At 36.1% G+C, this 18,702-nt stretch overlaps 2 protein-coding genes across 2 annotated transcripts in view; both read left to right on the forward strand.

The window, feature by feature from the left end:
* LOC136037384 (IWS1-like protein) overlaps positions 1 to 18,702 on the forward strand; it is a 438,978-nt gene that overhangs the window by 249,221 nt on the left and 171,055 nt on the right. The gene's annotated exons all lie outside the window — the stretch shown is intronic.
* LOC136037381 (GDP-fucose protein O-fucosyltransferase 1-like) overlaps positions 1 to 18,702 on the forward strand; it is a 47,394-nt gene that overhangs the window by 18,519 nt on the left and 10,173 nt on the right. The window contains exons 4-5 of the mRNA XM_065720111.1: positions 5,972 to 6,169; positions 16,281 to 16,453. Coding sequence (XP_065576183.1) covers positions 5,972 to 6,169; positions 16,281 to 16,453 — 371 coding nt within the window. The remainder of the gene's footprint in view (positions 1 to 5,971; positions 6,170 to 16,280; positions 16,454 to 18,702) is intronic.

Consider the following 18,702-nt stretch of genomic DNA (forward strand, 5'->3'; position numbering starts at 1 on the left):
ATTGATTTTCCTGAGGCCAAAATAGTTTGAACGATTTACAGAATATGAACAATTGCAACTTGGAATGTTACGACGTTGAAAAACAACATCGCATCGACAGTTTGACTAAGGATTTCAGAGGCTTCAACCGAGAATTATTAGGAGTTTCTGAAACTCTTATCTCAGGGGTAGGAAGTATGAAGTTAGGTGATATAGATTTTTTTTACTCAGGTAGGAAGGATGGGGTGCATAAACAAGGAGTAGGGCCCATGATGAATAAGGCAGCTGCTAAGTCCTGTCTAGACTGGAAAGGTATTAATAGTAGAATACTAATCGCTCATTTTATGACTAAAAAGTTTAGGGCATGAGTAGTGACTCAGCTGAACTTTACTTACAGTTACAGTAGCAAATAGACAGGGTTTCAGGTAGAAATATGGTGTTTTCATTAGGGAATTTTAATGCCCAGATTGGCAGAAATAGGGATTAACGGTATCCTAGCCTTGGTAAATTTGGCGCAGAGAAAGAAAATAATAATGGTTACAGACTGTTGCAATCTTTTAGGTTTAGCAATCTAGTTATAACCAATATAGTATTTCTCATAAAATGGCCCATAAGTTAAAATGCCATTCACACTAAGGTTAGACGGCTAACCTTATTGGTTTTGCTATTGTAAACCGAAGACTGGCAGGATCGATACAAGATCCTAGAGTATATAAGAGTGCTTTTAATGGGGGTAAAGTAGAGATCAACATCTAGTACTGTCTGAAATCATTTTAGAGCTAAAATTTAGGAAGGGTAACTACCTTCTGTGAAGCTATGACATTGGTAGACTCCAGGGTGAGAATTTGCTAGAAAATTTCCAGGAACAGTAAAATACTAAACTAGAGAGTCGAAATTTGACACTGTAGAAGATAGATGGAACAATTTTTGGACGATGGCTTATGAAGTCTTTGATGGTGTGTTAGGGAGAAAGTTAGAAATGCAGCTAGGAATTTTAGTGAATATGCTTTATGTTTAATGAGAGGAGGAGGGACTTGGACAAGAATTATTCGAGTGATAGACCAGATGAAATAAAAGGAATCTAAGGAAAATGTAGAAATCCTCGAGATATAAATAATATGTATCCTGTGTCGCAAGATTGCCAAGTCAGGTGGGTAGCACAATAGCTCCAAGTCTGATAAATTATTTAAATGATGCTTCTTTTTAGTTAATTTTCAATTTTTTCAAAGCAGATGTGCTAAAATACTTGTAGGGAGTGCCCTTTTCTGAACTTTAAATATAAAATTTTGCTCCGTTCAATCGAAAAAGCAAGATTCACGCTTTCTAATGCTGCAAGTTTCGTTATATCTGAATTTATCTATCCTGGCACAAAACGGGAGAAGTTAAATGTTTATTCTAAGATTTCTTGGAAAGTAGGTGTCGGTTTTTTGTTATCTTTTGTTTATTCGGATTTCTTATCCAAGTGGATGATTAAGTGGATATACTTATAGTACGGCCAAGTACGGCCTTATACGGCCAACTACTTGGCCACTTATAGCCCTACAAGTTACAGTAAGATTGCTTAATCAATTCTAAATGATTTGGCAACACAAGCTAGCAAGCTTACGATTAGGGTGATTTTTAGGATTAGAGATTAGGATTTAGGATTAAGCTTAGGATTTAGGGTGATCCTTTAAGGTATTACATAAACAAACTAGTTTTTTTAACTAAAGTAAGGAGCAACAGTCAAACTTTAGCGTAAAGAGCGAGGGATTGCAGAGGGGACAACCCATTTTATATACGGAGTAATTTCTGTTCGTTTTAAGTTTTAATGTCGCTCCTTACTTTCAGTTAAAAAAAACTAGTTTTTTTTTATGTAATTTCTGAATGTTTTTGAATTAATGCATGTTTGATTTTGGCTCTACACACGTAAATTATTAAAATGGAATTTGCATATTAATTCCTTTTTTGGCTAAATGGCTTTCTCTTAGTTTTGATCAGACGATTTTGAGAAATAAGGGATGGGGAAGGAGGCCTAGTTGCCATGCAATTTTTTGGTTACATAAAAAGGCAACTATAAATTTTAATTTTTAAGGAATTTTTTTATTAGTAAAAAATATACGTAACTTAATAATTAACTTACGTAACAAACTTTTATATTCTTTAATTTTTATTATGTATATGAGAGGGTTTGCACCCTCGTAAATACCTCGTTCCTTACACTAAATCGTAAGTTTAGTCCCAATTCTTTAAGAATGACCCCTGAATCAGAAAGGCCGTAGAATAAATAGTTGAAGTTACTAAAAATACTATCGCATAAAGAGCGAGGTATTTATCTCCTCCTAAATACCTCGCTCTTTATGCTAAAGTATTTTTAGAACCCCTCATATGCGTAATAATCTCTGTTCGTTTTAAGTTTCAATGCTACTCTTTACTTTCAATTGAAAAAACTTTTCCATGTTTATTTTTTCATTGTTTTTTTTTATAGTAACTTTAGAAAATCCTGCGCCCTTTTCATTGAATTTCTGTTCCCCCATGACATTTCTCCAAGGAAAGATCCTCCGACATAGCCCCTTCCTTCAACCCCACCCCCAAAACCAAAACAAATCCCCTGAAAACGACTGTAAACTTCCCAGTAACCATTATTATATGTAAACACTGGTCGAAGTTTGTAACTTACAGACCCTCCCCCATGGACTGTGTGGGAATAAGTCATTCCCAGAGACATAGTTATTATGGTTTTTGACTATGTGGAACAAAATGGCTATCTCAAAATTTTGATCTGTGACTTTGGAGAAAAGAATGAGCGTGGGAGGGGGCCTAGGTGCCCTCCAATTTTTTGGTCACTTAAAAAGGGCACTGGAACTTTTCATTTCCGTTAGAATGAGCCTTTTTGCGAAATTCTAGGACCGCTTGGTCGATACGATGACCCCTGGGGAAAGAAAAAAAAAAAAACAAATAAACACGCATCCGTGATTTGTCTTCTGGCAAAAAATACGAAATTCCACATTTTTGTAGATAGGACCAAATAACTGGCTACGTTCGGAATCGAACTCGTGCCCCATTGACAAAGAATTCTCAAACCAGTGCGCCAACTAATTATCCAGGACGGCTTGGAGCCATAAATGATTAAAACATAATGGTTAAAGTTAGAAGAGGAGAAGGAGGGAAAGATGGTAGCTCCTATCCCATGGGAACAAAACTGAGGGGGACCCTAACAAATATTCACGTTGTTAAAACAACGTCAAGAGAGACGTTTCCGCTTGTTGGTAGTATTTCAACTATCTGCTTAATAATATGGGAAGGGCAAATCGAATTCGTCTCAAGGTTACTGGTGTTACCAGTTAAAAAAAAAAAATCCCGCGTTAAGAGGATTCTGTACTTCAAACATATTTTTTTTTAACATCAAAGTCGGCTGACTTCTCAAAGGCAAAGAGTCCAATAGTGAATTCTTCCAAGAGACTACTTATCATTAAAACTTACTGACAATTTGTGGTTTGATTATGAAATTTGACTGAACCGACAATTGAGCTCTGTCGGCAAAGTTTTCAATCAAAGTGGGTTGCTCCACAGAAAACTCGAAGAGCTATCAAATTGATCCAATGATATTTCTTTTCAGGTGATTTTGGGCATTTTCTTGTTCTAGTATACTAAATGTTCTTGTATACTAGAACATTTTTAGGGACAACCCTTTCCTGAATTTTCAAAAGAAAATACTACTCTGTTTGAAAAAAAAAAAAAAAAAAAAAAACTCTCTAATGGTTTAAGTTTCTCTGAAATTAAATATATCTATCTCCCGCACAAAGCAAGAGAAGTTACAAGGTTCTTCTAAAATTTCAGGGAAATCGATGTTGGCTTTTAGTTTTCTGCCGTTTATTCGAATTGCTTATTCAAGCTATACAAGTTATTGCAAGACCGCCCTATTAATTCTAAATAGTCTGGTCACACAAACTAAAAAAGTTTATAATGGGCGAGATAGGCTGATCCTTTATGGTATCGAATCCCCTTAAGATGCTTTGAAGCAGTAGAATCAGCACTGATCTGCAGTTGCTGGAGGAATAATAATAATAATAATAATATAAAAATAATAATAATAAATAATAAAGTAATAATAAAAGCAATAAAAGACAGCTATTTCAAATAATATTAAAACGACGGTTTAGTATTTTCGGATCGATGCTTAGCTAATGCATTTCATCGTAATCAGATATACTATGAACTGAAACAATTTTGTTACTCTTAGTTTAGAGGTTACTCTTAGTAAAAATCTGGTTACCGCCATCTTTTTCCCAAGTTTGTGATCTAGGGGATAGAGCCTAATAAACAGGAGATAATTTGAAAAAAATAAGGGACTTGGGTTATGGGACTGTACTTGTGTAACAACTGTAACATTTATTGATTTAATTGATTTATTGATTATTGATAACATTATTTATTGACATTGATAACATTGGTTTATTGATTTATTGATAACATAACATATCATTACATTAATTTATATTGATAACATATCATTGACATAACATAACATTGATTTATTGATAACATTTATTGATTAACATTAAATTGATTTACGATAATACCTTACCTTGTCAAAATTTAGCGTTTTAACGCTAGTGACTAACAATTAACGAAATCTAAAACGATCTGAGAAGCTGATGATAGTTGATGATTTTGAATCATTCTTGGAGCAGGTTTTAATTTTTGATGCTAGGAAAAACACAGGATAGAGGAGAAGAGTTCTTTTCAATCATAACACCTTCGCTACGGTCGGCAGCTCGAGCCTTATGCTCTCACAGGCTTATTACCATGATGTTGCATTTCATTTGTTCAATAAATGAATTTCTCCTTGACGTCCCCATTTTTATCATATTCCTAGGGTAAATGTCACCCTTTTCCCGCAGCACTTTTTAGGTTGTGTAGGCATACTGTGCTGATTTGCAGATCTGTAATACAAATTACGTCATGATGAAAACGTGACGTAATAACGGGAGAAATCTGAATCCCTGACCATTGCAAGTGAAGGGAGGTGATAAAAGGTGACGATACTAGTTTTATCGCTTGCCAAAATTTTGCCAGACTTTTTCCTAGTATAAATACATATGTAAATAGATGATTCTAATAATAAGTAGGATATTTAAAATAATCTCAATAGTGTGTAATAATTTAAATAGTTTGTAATTATTTGTTCAGCGTTCGCTTATTACAATATAAAACATGCACGTAACAATTAAAAATTTTTGTAATTAATCATTTGGTTTGATGAATGAAACTGCCCAGAGGATGAACAAGGTAGTACCAAGGGCAAAAAAAAAAACAAAAAATAGTTTACCCCCTGGACTCATCGTCGGTCTATTCATGGCCAAAGCTGTAATTTTTAAAGATTTTTTGTTTTGTTGTTTAAAATTATAAAGTTTTTCTTTATAACTTTATAAAGCAGTACCACATTTTTGTCAGTGTTGCCATGTTGAACCGTGAAATTAATAATAAAATCAATTAGTTAAGTATAAAATCACTCTTCGCTAGTAAATATTCAATCACTAACAATTTCTTAATTTACAAAGATAGCTTTACCTTCTTAAGCTTTTTAGTGGCTTAAGTTTTTAGCTTTTTTTGCCAGTTTTTCACCCACGTTTCTGCTGTTAATTTGGCACTCACTCCTTCCCAAAACTGTATAGCTGTATACGAAGGTTTTGTTGATCAAAAATTGATTTCCACATTTTCTTATTTTTCAAAGATATAAATGGTTGTGCAATTTTCCACTTAACTTTCAATATGTCAGATTCTATTATCCCTGGCCTTGAAGAGCATAGTAACTAACTACTTCACTTAAAATTTACATAGTGACATCATGAGGGTAAACTACTTTTCGTCAGAGAGACAAATTGCAAATAGTGAAAAGCGCTGCTAATAGTAGTTTTAACTACTATAGTCGTTGAGTAACTCATCTTCTTGTTTGAGTTAGTTTTCATATGCTTTTGCAATAATCTTTGAGTAATTCACTTTTTTTTAGTATTTTGCTATATGCCCAGAGGCAATCCAGACAGTGAGAGTTGCAATGCCAAGGAAGGTAATCCCTTTGGACCATTTTGGGACACATTTGATGTGGATTTTAATCGGTCAGTCTTCTATGGTCCGCTCAACTATGACGTCATACATCACAATATGGGAGATGCATGGAGGGACAAATACTCCAGTGAAGATTATCCAGGTAGAGTACTTATATCTTAAGTTAAGATTATTCATTCAAAACTTCAAAAGGGAAACTAGCAAAACTAACAAATCAAAAGGGAAACTCACCGTTATGGAGTTATTCCGGCCCAAATATTATTGTATTTATACATATAGAATTACAATCATTCCCGTTTCGTAGATCAGAAATTTGAGATCGCGAATCTGTAATAGTTTAGAAACAAATTTGGGCTATATATTTGCACATTAGGGGGGTGGGGGTAAAACCTAGCATATATTAAATACGTAAACTAAACATTGCTGTATTTAATATATGCTATGCTTTAACCACTCCCCCCCCCCTAATGTGCAAATATATAATAACTCCATAACGGTGAGTTTGCGGTAGTTTTACAAGAGAGAATAGATGTTCAGAAAGTCAAAATGCATCTATTAACAATAGTTTCATGACCCAAAACAATTATTCAGGTAATACCAACATTGCCCTCATTTCCCTTAAATCTTTACTTAAAACATCCTTTCACCCCTTTTGAGGACGACCTGCTTTTTGTTTGGCCCGAGAACGGTTGGCTGACAAGGACCATCTTTGGCAATATGTCATCCTTCATTTGCAAAACTTACCCTAGCCGTTTCAACCTTTCTCTGATTGTAGCCCTAGAAAGCAGAATTAGACCATGTTTTTTTTACAGCTTACTGATTGAGATACGGTCAGTCAGTCAGGTACTTAATACAATCCGTAGTCGATTTCTCTGGAAAACATCTGGCAAATCCTCTTCCTTTTTTTGGAGTGTCCACGCTTCAGAACCATATTTGACCACTGTCATCACTGTAGCTTCCAATATTCTAATTTTGGTTCGCAGACTTATCTTTTATTCTTCCAAATTTTTTCAACTCTGTAATAACGCCTTGGCTAATCAACTTTTAATATCTTCACTGCAACCACCGTTGTTATTTATAATACAACATGAATTCACCTAGTTATGTGAAGCTGTCCACTTGATCGATCTTCTCCTTATAATCAGAGAGCCAGATTCTGTATCGTGCACCCACCCATGCCGGAAGGTACAAAAATGCTGAGGACGGATCCTACGGTAGTCGACCATGCTGAAAACGAATATCGTAGGGCGCATGTTCGCCGTTGGGGCGTTTCTGAGATATAGGCCAAAAACGCAAAATTAAGCCTATTGCTAAGTGTGACGATTCAGGATTTTTTCGCGACTTATTGGGTTGAGGAATCTGGCGTAATGTTATATCAATCGAAAGAAGAGATCTAGATCTACAAGAATATGATTTTTAAATTGAAAAAGAAAACACTATTTTTGTCTCTATTTACTGCAGTTTCAAAATAAGTGCTGTAAAATTCAACAAATATCTCAAAGAAAGGCTAAAAACTCGAAATTTCTTCAAGGTAACAATTTTTTTTCATATTCAAAAAGAAAGTGCATTCAATTCCGTACAATTTGAGCTAAAGATATATAAACTATTTCTATTTTTAAAAAGTCTGCGATTTTTTTTTTGTAGTGTCCCTGTAATGATCTTTAGCCGTATCGTGAAAAGGGACATATTTTCTTTTTCTTCAAAGGGTAGGAATAATTCAAACTTCATAACTGTTAAAAATTTTTAACTTTTACTCAAAAATAAAAATAGGTTTAAAAAAAATGTTGACTAAAAAAAGTTTTTTTTTTTTTTTTTTTTTTTTTTTTTTTTTTTTTTTTTTTTTTTTTTTTTTTTTTTTTTTTTTTTTTTAGAATGGACGAATATGTTTTCTGGTGTACTAAGGCGTCTGCAATTACATTTTGGGACCTGATTTGCCAGTAATACGACTGAGCTATTTACTAGATAAAAGAATTCTGCTTCACAGATGGATTCAGTCGGCGCATTGGAGTTGTCTTACTCGGCCTGCCCGTAAAATTGGGCAATAGTAACTGATTAGGGACCTGTTGTAATTAAAAGTAAAAGGTGTCAAATAAAATTTTCACAAATATTCCTCATTTTCTTCTTCCGAGAATTCAGATGGGGCAAGGTCAGACTCCCTGCATGCCCTCCTCGCTCCGTGGCAGGAACATAAGCTGCAGCATCTTTTCATTTTTGAGCAGCTACAGTCTGTCCTGCATCTTCCACTTTTGCATCTGCATTAACATTCCAGGCTTGATGCTTGTTTACAGTTTGAGAAGACCGCATCTACTCCCCCTTCAGCCATCTTCCATCCAAGTAGGAGTGGATCTGGAATGCTCGGCCGAGCCTGTACTGACGACAAGATTATCCATGTAGCGAATATGGCTATTCGTATGCATGGCTAGAAGGTCTTGTCAGAAGGTGGAAGTCTTTTCTTATCTTGTTTCTGGCACTGAATGTAAGCTCTTACACTGGCTAGTGAATTGAATCCGGCCTGTTTACCGTATTGTTTACAATGACCAGGAATTTTGATAGGTCGTAAAATTCTCTAAACGCGTCGACTGAAAGCTTCCCTTCTGCATCCTTGATCTGCTCCGTCACGGACACCATTTTTGAGGCAAAAGTGGGAGACACCGCGGTGTTTAAGAAAGAAGCTTTCCCGACGCCGAGGAAAAAGTTCGTTGTGTCACAACCTGGCAGACAGTGTACGAACGGTAACATAATCTGCTCCTCTTTGGACAAGTGGACTCCATCCGCCGGCTCGTGTACTGGGATAATCTAAGTCGGGAACTTCAAGAAAAGTTCGCTCTGTCCATCAATTTGAAGCTCTTCAAACAAATGAACATAGGCTACTGCCACGTCTGTGTCGTTGGCATGCACAACGATAATACGATGCTACAAGCGTAACAGCTAGTGTACTTGGCATGTGTCATAAGGCATTGGTCAGCCTCTTCGTGGCTGGAGGACAAGCATTCCTCGTAGTAACAGTGTTCTGGTAAAGTTGGACAGCAGCCACGCTTGACCAGAGACACTTTGAATCTCTCCTTGAACCCACCTGAGAGAAAAAGGTTGAGTGCGTTCGGAAGCTGATCACTCATCTGCTCCCAGGTTTCATACAAAATTTAGAGGAGTCGGCTTTTAGACGCTGATCTTGCAAGTACGGCATCCCATTCTTCAACTGTGCTAAGAGCGGAAATCTGGAGGTTTTTCCCTTTCCCTCGTCGGAATCTGCATGCTGATTTCATAGAGATCAACTCTCCGGTGTCCGTGAGCTTCCCAAACAGCCCGTCGTACCGATGTGGGACAATGTGGACTCCAGGAATACCCACTGGAAGATAATTCAGCAATGATAGAAGCAATCTTTCCGTGAAGGATTTGACTGCTTCAAACCTGGCAGACCGATATAACCTTATCTCGGACATTAGGTCAATGATGTGTACTGTAGCTGATATTGTTTCTTTGGATTTCAAAGTGGCCGGCCAAGCTGAAAGTCCTCCTTTTTCTTAGCCAGTTCAACAGCACAGCTTTGTTCCCCACGCTCATTTTTCAGCCAGAGGATGTCTTGGTTGATTGTTGCGGAAGATGTTCAAAAAAGGATGGAGGGAAAGAAAGAATCTCTTTTGTGAGGATCTTTGCAACGGCTTTCTCCTTTTCTCCGCCCTAGCTCAACTGAGCAGTAATGATTCTCTTTAAGGTTGTTACTTCAGAGCTCAGAGATCGGTTTTAGGGATACCATTCACTTTCTGAGTTTTTCTCTCTGAAGGCAAAGTTCGGAGTACAACCTTTTTCACATCATCTTTCTTGTTGCACAGAAAGTCCTCAACCTCCTCTTTTCCTTTTGTAGCTACGCAAGTAATGTCAGAAACAATCTTCTCATCGTCCACAACTTCTGACGTCACAATATTCACTAGGTCGAAGTCCACTCTGCTGAACGGATTGCCACATGTAGTGAAAATGTCTCGAACTCTATCTCGTGAAAGTTGTCATCGCGTCGTCGTCGACTGACTGTCTTCGTGATATTTCAATGTCTCTGTGGATACGTCGACTACTTGCAGGAAACCATTGCTGATGGCAGTGGAAATCGGTAAGGTAAGAATCCAAGCTTCAGTCTGTCTCTCATCCATTTGTTCTCCTATTATTCCGGCCGTCGTCTTTGCATCCTTGTTCACTGTACATTCCAGTATCTGATCGGAACAGGTGGCCGTAAACCTGGTGTGCGTTCTCTTCACTGCGAAGTATTCTTTCATGAGCCTTCTGTGTACATCAGGGAAGGCTTGTGGTAAACTTCGCATGTCATATAGGTACTGTATGAGACATATTGTGTACTGAGGATGGTCAGCCACCACCAAGTATAGCGACATCCGAGCAGTTGCTGTCAAATGAGACTCCCAGTCACAGTCTCGTTCAGCATGATTGAATTGCATCGCTATTTCAAGTATTTCCAAGAACTACCGCCAGAAAGCAAACGTGGGTGACGCATTTCGAAGGGTTTCGAAGACATTCATTATGGGAGCCAAAGTGATTAAGGTATCGTTTGCCTTCTGAAGTGCAATTCGCGCGTTGGCACTGTTTGCCAATGATGTCCTGAATAACTCAATGGCACTACCCAGCTGGTCCAGACGGGATAAGTCTTCTTTTGCTTCGGAGTAATACTCTTCCAAGGACTCCCAGTAGAGGGCTAGCAAGACCTCGTATAGTATGCAGTAGGCATTGATATCTTGGTAGTAGCCTTTCCCTTGAAATACCTTTTCGCATGTACCACGTAGCAGCAGCTTTGCCTGCACTATAATCTCTTTGAGTCTGGAGCTGTCCATCATCTTACCAACTGCCTTGAGTTAGTTGAGTAGGAGGTGGAAGCCTCCCATCCGTAGGATTACGTTTTTGAATCATCCGGGTATTTACTTTTCACTCCCTGTGCTAGCTGATAAATGAAGAGATCTTGCGTGACCACCGTATCGTCATATCCGACAGCTTTACTTATCGCCGTGAACGTTCGCAGAGATTTTTCGACTGTTGCAGGGTTGTTTGGTGCTTCATGAAGGAAAAGCAAGATATTAGATTAAATATTGACTAATCAATTTCAAATCACAGATGTTCCATTTGACAAGCATTTTCACTAGAACTGGAAGTTCCAATGCTAAATCTGATTGATCAATGTAACATGTCTTTTTATCAGTCCTTATAAATCTAAATTATAAATCTAAATCACCTAGTTTCTTGTGATATTTAATTTTGTAAATTACTTTCATTAAGTCTCTTACTTCTGCAAAAAACATTTGCACTCATTTTTCCAGCCAACTTTACAACACCAAAAGGGCTTTTAAAAATTCTATTTCTTTAAAAATTGTTTTTTGATCTTCCAAATTTGTGTCATATTCTTCATTATCATTCATCAGCAAATCAGCATTTGCGTCAGAATCACATGTTGAATCAACCTGAAGTAACTGTTTTTTTTTTATCTTGGCCTACCTGACTCACGTTTCTTTTTCATCTTCTGCTGATCAATTTCTTCTGCTTAGCTTATCAATCAACTTCCCGCTAGGTAGCCGGTTACTAAACAAAATTCATATTATCGGGTACAGTCGCTAAAAAAGTTGCAGACCCCCCAGATATAATAATTTAAACTTTTTTCTTAGCTCAATGTGTTCGGAATTAAACGGGCTTTCTTTTTTAATATAAAAAAAACTTTATATTGAAAAAAATTTTGAGTTTTTAGCTTTTCTGTTAGAAATTTGTTGACAAAAAATCTGACTTTTTTAAAAACTGCAGTAAAAAGTGTACTATTTTTAATTTTTTTTACAAACAAAAATCATATTCGTGTAACCCCAAGTCTCTTCTTTCTATTGATGTAAGAGTACGCTGGATTTGACCAATCTTATCTGTAAAAAAAAAAAAAAAATAGAATCATCGAACCCCATTCTAGGCTAAATTTGGTGTTTTTGGCCTATATCTCAGAAACGCCCCAACGGTGAACATGCGCCCACGATATTCGTTTTCAGCATGGTCGACTACCATGGGATCCACCCTTAACATTTTTGTACCATCCGGCATGGGTACTAATCGAAATAAGCGAGATACAGAATCTGGCGCTCTGACTATTACCCAGCAGCACCTTTTCAACTTCACTTATTCCTAGGCCTTAGGACAAGGTCCATTAAAATGGTCCATATATATGAGATCAGAAACCAGCAACAAACCTCATTTCCTAACTTAACCGTATCAGTGTTATTTTTGGACGTAGCACTAATCACTTTACTGCATTTATTTAGCATAGCATACAAGGATATGACCTTCGCTTGAGCTCTTCTATCAGTTGAATCAAACGCTTGCTCAAAATCTTTAAAAATTAGGATTAATGGTGCCTGATGACTACCACTAAGACCCTTCCTAAAACCGCACTGTTCTTCTCTTAAATCTTTGTCTACAGCATAAGTCTGAAAAGTATCATCATACTAACAAATTTGCTTCCATCAGAAACTAGGCTAATGCATTTATGATTATTACACTCACCCTTATTGCCTTTCTTATACAGGAGTCTAATTAGGGTTCTCTTAAGAGTCGACACATCCTGTACCTTTTCTAAAGCCGCACTGTTCTTCTCTTAAAACTTTGTCTTATCATCATACTAAGTAATTTGCTTCCTACAGAAACTAGGCTAATGCATCTATAATATAATGTGACTACTGTAAAAAAAATAGTGAAACATTAGTTAGTTGTATATGATTTTTATTCATGTTTTTGCCGAAAAAAGTCAACTTTATCGTATATAGCGAAAGTTGAGGAAGAGGTAGCCTTCTTATATATGGAGTAATTCCTGTTCGTTTTAAGTTTTAATGTTGCTCCTTGCTTCCGGTTGAAAAAAAAACTTTTTTTTTTATTTAACTCTTGACCATCTTTCAAATCATGAAAAGAAATTATCCCTGGAAACTTTCCTCCCACAGAACAATAATCTTAGTGGAACCCCCCACCCCCGTAGAAAATTCCCCCCCCCCCCAAAAAAAAAAAATTATATAACTTTCCCAATAACAAACACTACATGTTAATAATGGTCAAATTGCATAACTCACAGCTTTTACACCAGGGACTGTGAAGGATCAGGTGATCCCCGTAGGTATAGTTATTGAACCTTTCAAGTTATTAAATTGAAAAAAAAACAACACGTTTTTGCAACTGAAAATAAGGAACAACATTAAACCTTTAAACGAGCAGAAATTATTCCGCATATAGGCCTCGCTCAATGCCTCGCTGTTCACATTAAAGTTTGTAATACTTAAAAAAAAAAAGGTGCACCGCGCCTGAATATCACAGCATGGAATGATGGAATAGGACCTCGGTCTTATTGTCTAACCGATCCTTGTTTTTCTAGAATCGTTCTTTAAGAACTGGGATAAAAAGTAAAACTTGAGTGTGAAAAATGAGGTATTTAGGAGGGGGCAAATATACGTGATAATTTCTCTTTGTTTTATGTTTTAATGTTGCTTCAACTTTCAGCTAAAAACAACTTTTTTATTTTTATTTCATTTCTGAGTGTTTTTTTTAAATAATTCTGGGAAACTCGGATCCCCCTCCATGGAAAGCTCCTCTAGAAAATTCAGTCCCAGTTAAAATATGCTCCGGAGAATTACCACTAACATGTAAAACTGACTCAGCCAAGAGGAAGTCTGACAAATAAAAGTAATTTGGTGTTGGAATTCTGGCACATTCTCCCAATGAAAATTTCCTCTGAAAAATTCACCGCCCGGAAACTTTCCTACTCATGGAAGTTTCCATTCCAAGTGGAAAATCTCCCAGCAAAAATTCACCCTCCCCCCAACTGAAAAATATATGCATACCGAATAACAAATATTAGACGTAAACAATGGGCAAATTTCGTAAGTTAAAAACTTTTCCCCACGGGCTGTGGGGAGTCATTTTATCTTCAAAGGCATAGTTATCAGATCCCTTTCTACTATGCTGAAAAGCATGGCTATCTTACAATTTTGATCAACCGTGATCTTCCTTTTGACAAAAATGCAAAATTCCCTGTTTCTGAAGGCCGGAGCTTGAAACCTCTGCATTAGGGCTCCCTGATATGCTGAATCTGATGGTTAAGATTCTGAATTGTAAATGAAAGATGAAGGTTACATTAAGATCCATTGACTTTTAAGGAGTATTTCCCCCTTTATTCGAAAATCAGATGATTTTTTTCTTCAGGCTTTTAGCTTTCGAGGATAAAGCTAAACTAAATGAATACATTTGGAATCAGCATAATAAGCCATTTTTTTAATGTCTGTTGATATCAAAATTCCTGTTTTTTAGAGTTTTGGTTTCTATTGAGCCGCGTCGCTCCTCACTTCCACGAACTGTTTTATCAGGCGTCTCATAGGCATCAACGTCTTTTGGGAGAGGGAGATTAAAACAAGGCATTGGAGGGGGCAGGTTATCCTTTGATATCTTTTGACTCTTAAAAAGGGCACTAGAACTTCCAATTTCCAATGGTGAGCCCTATCCAAATCGGGTTAGGCCACTCCTTTCATACGAAGTGGCTCTGGGAAAAAGAAATAAATATGAAGCCATATGAATCCATATGGTATAATCTATATATTTAAAAATAAGTTGTTTGTGTGTTATGTCTGTCTGTCTGTCTGTCCGCATATGACGTCTGAATTATTCCATCATATACCAATTCAAAAACGCATGTATTCAAGCCAAAAAAACTAGAAAAACTAAAAAAAGGAAACTACAAAAAAAACTAAAAAGAAAAAAAACTAAAAAAACTAAAAAAGGAAAAAAACTGAAAAATAAAGGAGAAAAACAAAACTAAAAAAAATAAAAATAAAAAAAAAAAACTAAAAAGGTAAAAATTACAAAAAAAACTAAAAAGAAAAAAACTAAAAATTAAAAAAAAGGTAAAAACCAAAAAAAAAAAACTAAAAAGAAAAAAGGGGAAAAACACAAAAATTTATTTCATCATATACCAATTCAAAAACGAATGTATATACAGACCGGGACACCGGGACACAAATGACAACCGGGACACAGGGAATATAAACCGGGACACAGGGACACAACTACAACGGGGACGCCGGGGGGCACAGGGGGATATGTAAATGACGACACGGGGACACATGGAATGTTCGAATAGCAATCAACACCAACAAAGCTCAAGGGCAATCATTAGAATCATGAGGTATAACTAAAAAAAAACTAAAAAAGGTAAAAAACTAAAAACTAAAAAAAAGACCAATTCAAAAACGAATGTATATACAGTCCGGGACACAAATGACGACCGGGACACCGGGACACAGGGAATATAAATGACGACAGGGACACAACTGCAACGGGGACTTCGGGGGGGGGGGCATAGGGGGATATATAAATGACGACGGCGACACAAGGAATGTTCGATTAGCAATCACCACCAACAAAGCTCAAGGGTAATCATTAGAATCATGAGGTATAGATCTGAATACGGATTGTTTTTCCCATGGACAATTATATGTTGCATGTTCAAGAGTCGGTAAACCTGACAATCTATTTATATGCACAGACAATGGGGCATCGAAGAATGTTGTATATTCGCAAGTTTTACGTAGTTAAAAACATATATATATATATATATATATATATATATATATATATATATATATATATATATATATATATATATATATATATATATATATATATATATATATATATATATATATATATATATATATATATATATATATATATATATATATATATATATATATATATATATATATATATATATATATATATATATATATATATATATATATATATATATATATATATATATATATATATATATATATATATATTCACAGGTGGGGCACAATTACAATGGCGCGTAACTAATATGGCGCGTAACGACTTACGCGCGCTGATGTTGTTGGCAGTAGTTAGTTTTTTCTTCTTCTTCTTTGTAATTAATCCGGATACAATCTGCTACACATACCCAAAAGAGTACTGCATATGATGCTAGTTGTTTTAATTATCCTTGATAATTGTTTAGTTGTCACAATTTGTTTGTTTTTCTATTGTTTTCATTTCAATTATTTATCCAGCTTTGAAGGTCCACTTCTATTCAGTTAGTCATTCTCTTAGTCATTCAGTCGGTCGGTGATCCCCCCTCGGTTAGTTTGCCCCCTTCTGCCTACCATACAATTGTTCTGATCCATCTTAAGCTTTGAATTGTGTGAGTAAACTGTATGGTTTTGTATTTTTAGTTTTGGCTTTTACTGGAGCTCCTGCTAGCTTCCCTGTGCAAGAAGAAAACCGAAGGCTCCACCGATATTTAGAATGGAGTGACGACATCGATCAAAGAGCTGAAGAGTTTATCCGAAATGCGCTCCCAAAAGGAGCTTTTATTGGGATTCATTTGCGCAATGGGCCTGACTGGGTAGTGTATATTGTTTTGGTATCAGGAAATAAGATATGATTTATTTCAACAAAGCGGCTATCACAAGCCCAAAAGGGCCGAATTCGCACTTTTGTGTCAGTACAAAATCATAAATTACAATCAATAAAAAGTCAAACGATAAAAACTCGTAAAGTTAAAACAGGGAAAATGAATTTAAACAAAAGTCTAGCTAGCAAGAATTACAAAGTTTGCAATTGCAAAATAAATCCTAAAACTCTAAGATAAAAGTCAAGCGACAAGGGGGGGGGGCTATTGATTTAAAATTTCAACTATGTGAGGGATGAATATTCTTCTATATCTTTCAGTGGAAACTCTTATCGGGGCAAGAAGGGGGATTTTTCTTGAAATAGAACGTGGTTGGCGATTTTGGGAGAGGGGGGGGGGTAAATGTTCACTAGGGAAAAGAGAAGTAGTACGAGGGTTATGCACGGCATTGTGGGCAAAACGCAAGGAAATTTGTGCTCATCTTCTCTTAAGGGTGACTAGATTTGCTCTCCAAAGAAGGGAAATGTAAGGCACTTTACCCCCATTGAAGATAATGCTTAGGCACCTTTTTTGAACTGCCTCTGTTCTGTCCGACAATTCATTGGAGATGCCAGGATGCCAAACAGGACAAGCGTATTTGGGGGTAGGACGTACAAAAGAGAGAAAAATCCTCAAACAATGCACGTTCAAGGCTGCTCCATGAAATAGTCAAGGATCAACCATTCCATTCCTTAGGCTGTGTTTTGTGAGTGAGTACGTGAGCGAGAGAAAGAGGGAGAGAGAGAGAAAGCGTATTCGGGGGTAGGATGTACAAAAGAGAGAAAAATCCTCAAACAATGCATGTTTGAGGTTACTCCATGAAATAGTCGTGGAGCAACCATTCCATTCCTTAGGCTGTGTTTTTTGAGTGAGTATGTGAGCGAGAGAGAGAGGGAGAGGGATAGAGAGAGAGAGAAAGAGAGACTAAAGCGTGGCCGAGAGTTGAATAGATCTTTCCGTAAATTATCGATATGGGATAGATCATACCTCGATTTGGTCGTCATTTTGAAGAAGAACCATTTTCGTTAAATTGAACAAAGAAATTATTGGAAAATTTCAACTGATATTGGATTTCAATTAATTTGATCGCTATTGAAAGAAAAATAGTCATTTATTTAATAGCAACAGCCACATTAGTTGAATTAAAGGTGGCCTAATATTATTTGAAGCAAAACAAATTTTGACTCATCTTCAAAATCAACATATGTTTCAAGGGCGTTTGAATATTTCATGACCTGAGATGTAATTTATCCCATTTTGTAAGAAACCAAAATTTTGGAAATATTCTGCCTTCAACCCACTGGCTTTCCCTGGGTGTTGTTAAAAGATGACGATTGTGTTGTATTGATAATGAATTTATTTTATCTTAAAGATTTCTCTTATCCAAAATATTTTATCTTATCTTAGTAATTTTCTTCTTTTTTTTTGAACTGTCGATGGGGGAATCTCTACGAACCACTATTTCTTAGTAACAAAAAAACTTCTATCCCAAGCGTACCTGCTGTACACGACTCGCCTATGTTTTATATAACGTATCTGTATTTAATTAGAATAGATAATAAAGATGAAGAAAATCTTGTTGATTTATAACATTTATATAGTTATAAATGTTATATTTATATTATATATAATCAGAATTTTACTGCTGATGATGAACACTGTATATGTGTTCGAAATATCCAGTTAAATAATTTTATATCTATTCACTGTCAATAAAAAGGTATCATCCCTATTTTGAACTGTAGAATGATTTAGAAGTATGTGAATGACTTCTCCGAAGGCATTTGGAGGCACCATGGACAGTCTCACTGGAACCATAATTGAAATAATTCAGAATTTGCATATTCAATCCCAAAACTTACTTTCTTCTAACAATAATTATCTTCTGTTGAATGAGTGTCTTTTTGTCCCCTTTCTAAGAAGTTTAGACCCCTCTCCCTGGTTTATGTATAAAGATAGTTTATTGATCCACGGAGGAACTTAAAGACATTCAAAGGCATTCCGCAAAAAATATTGTGGTAACATCGAGAAAGGTCTCAAGAAACCCCCTTGAAGTTACTGGAAATCAGGACATTTCTGTCTGAAACTTTCTTTAGTGCAGTAATCAACCCGATTCTTTGACTGGAGTTAGATTAATGTCCTTAGGGAGGGGTTCTGAGTCTACATATTCTCTCTGGGTCTTTTTTAAAGATCCTTTATTAATT

This window comes from Artemia franciscana, chromosome 16, assembly GCF_032884065.1.
Source record: "Artemia franciscana chromosome 16, ASM3288406v1, whole genome shotgun sequence".
Lineage (NCBI taxonomy): Eukaryota > Metazoa > Arthropoda > Branchiopoda > Anostraca > Artemiidae > Artemia > Artemia franciscana.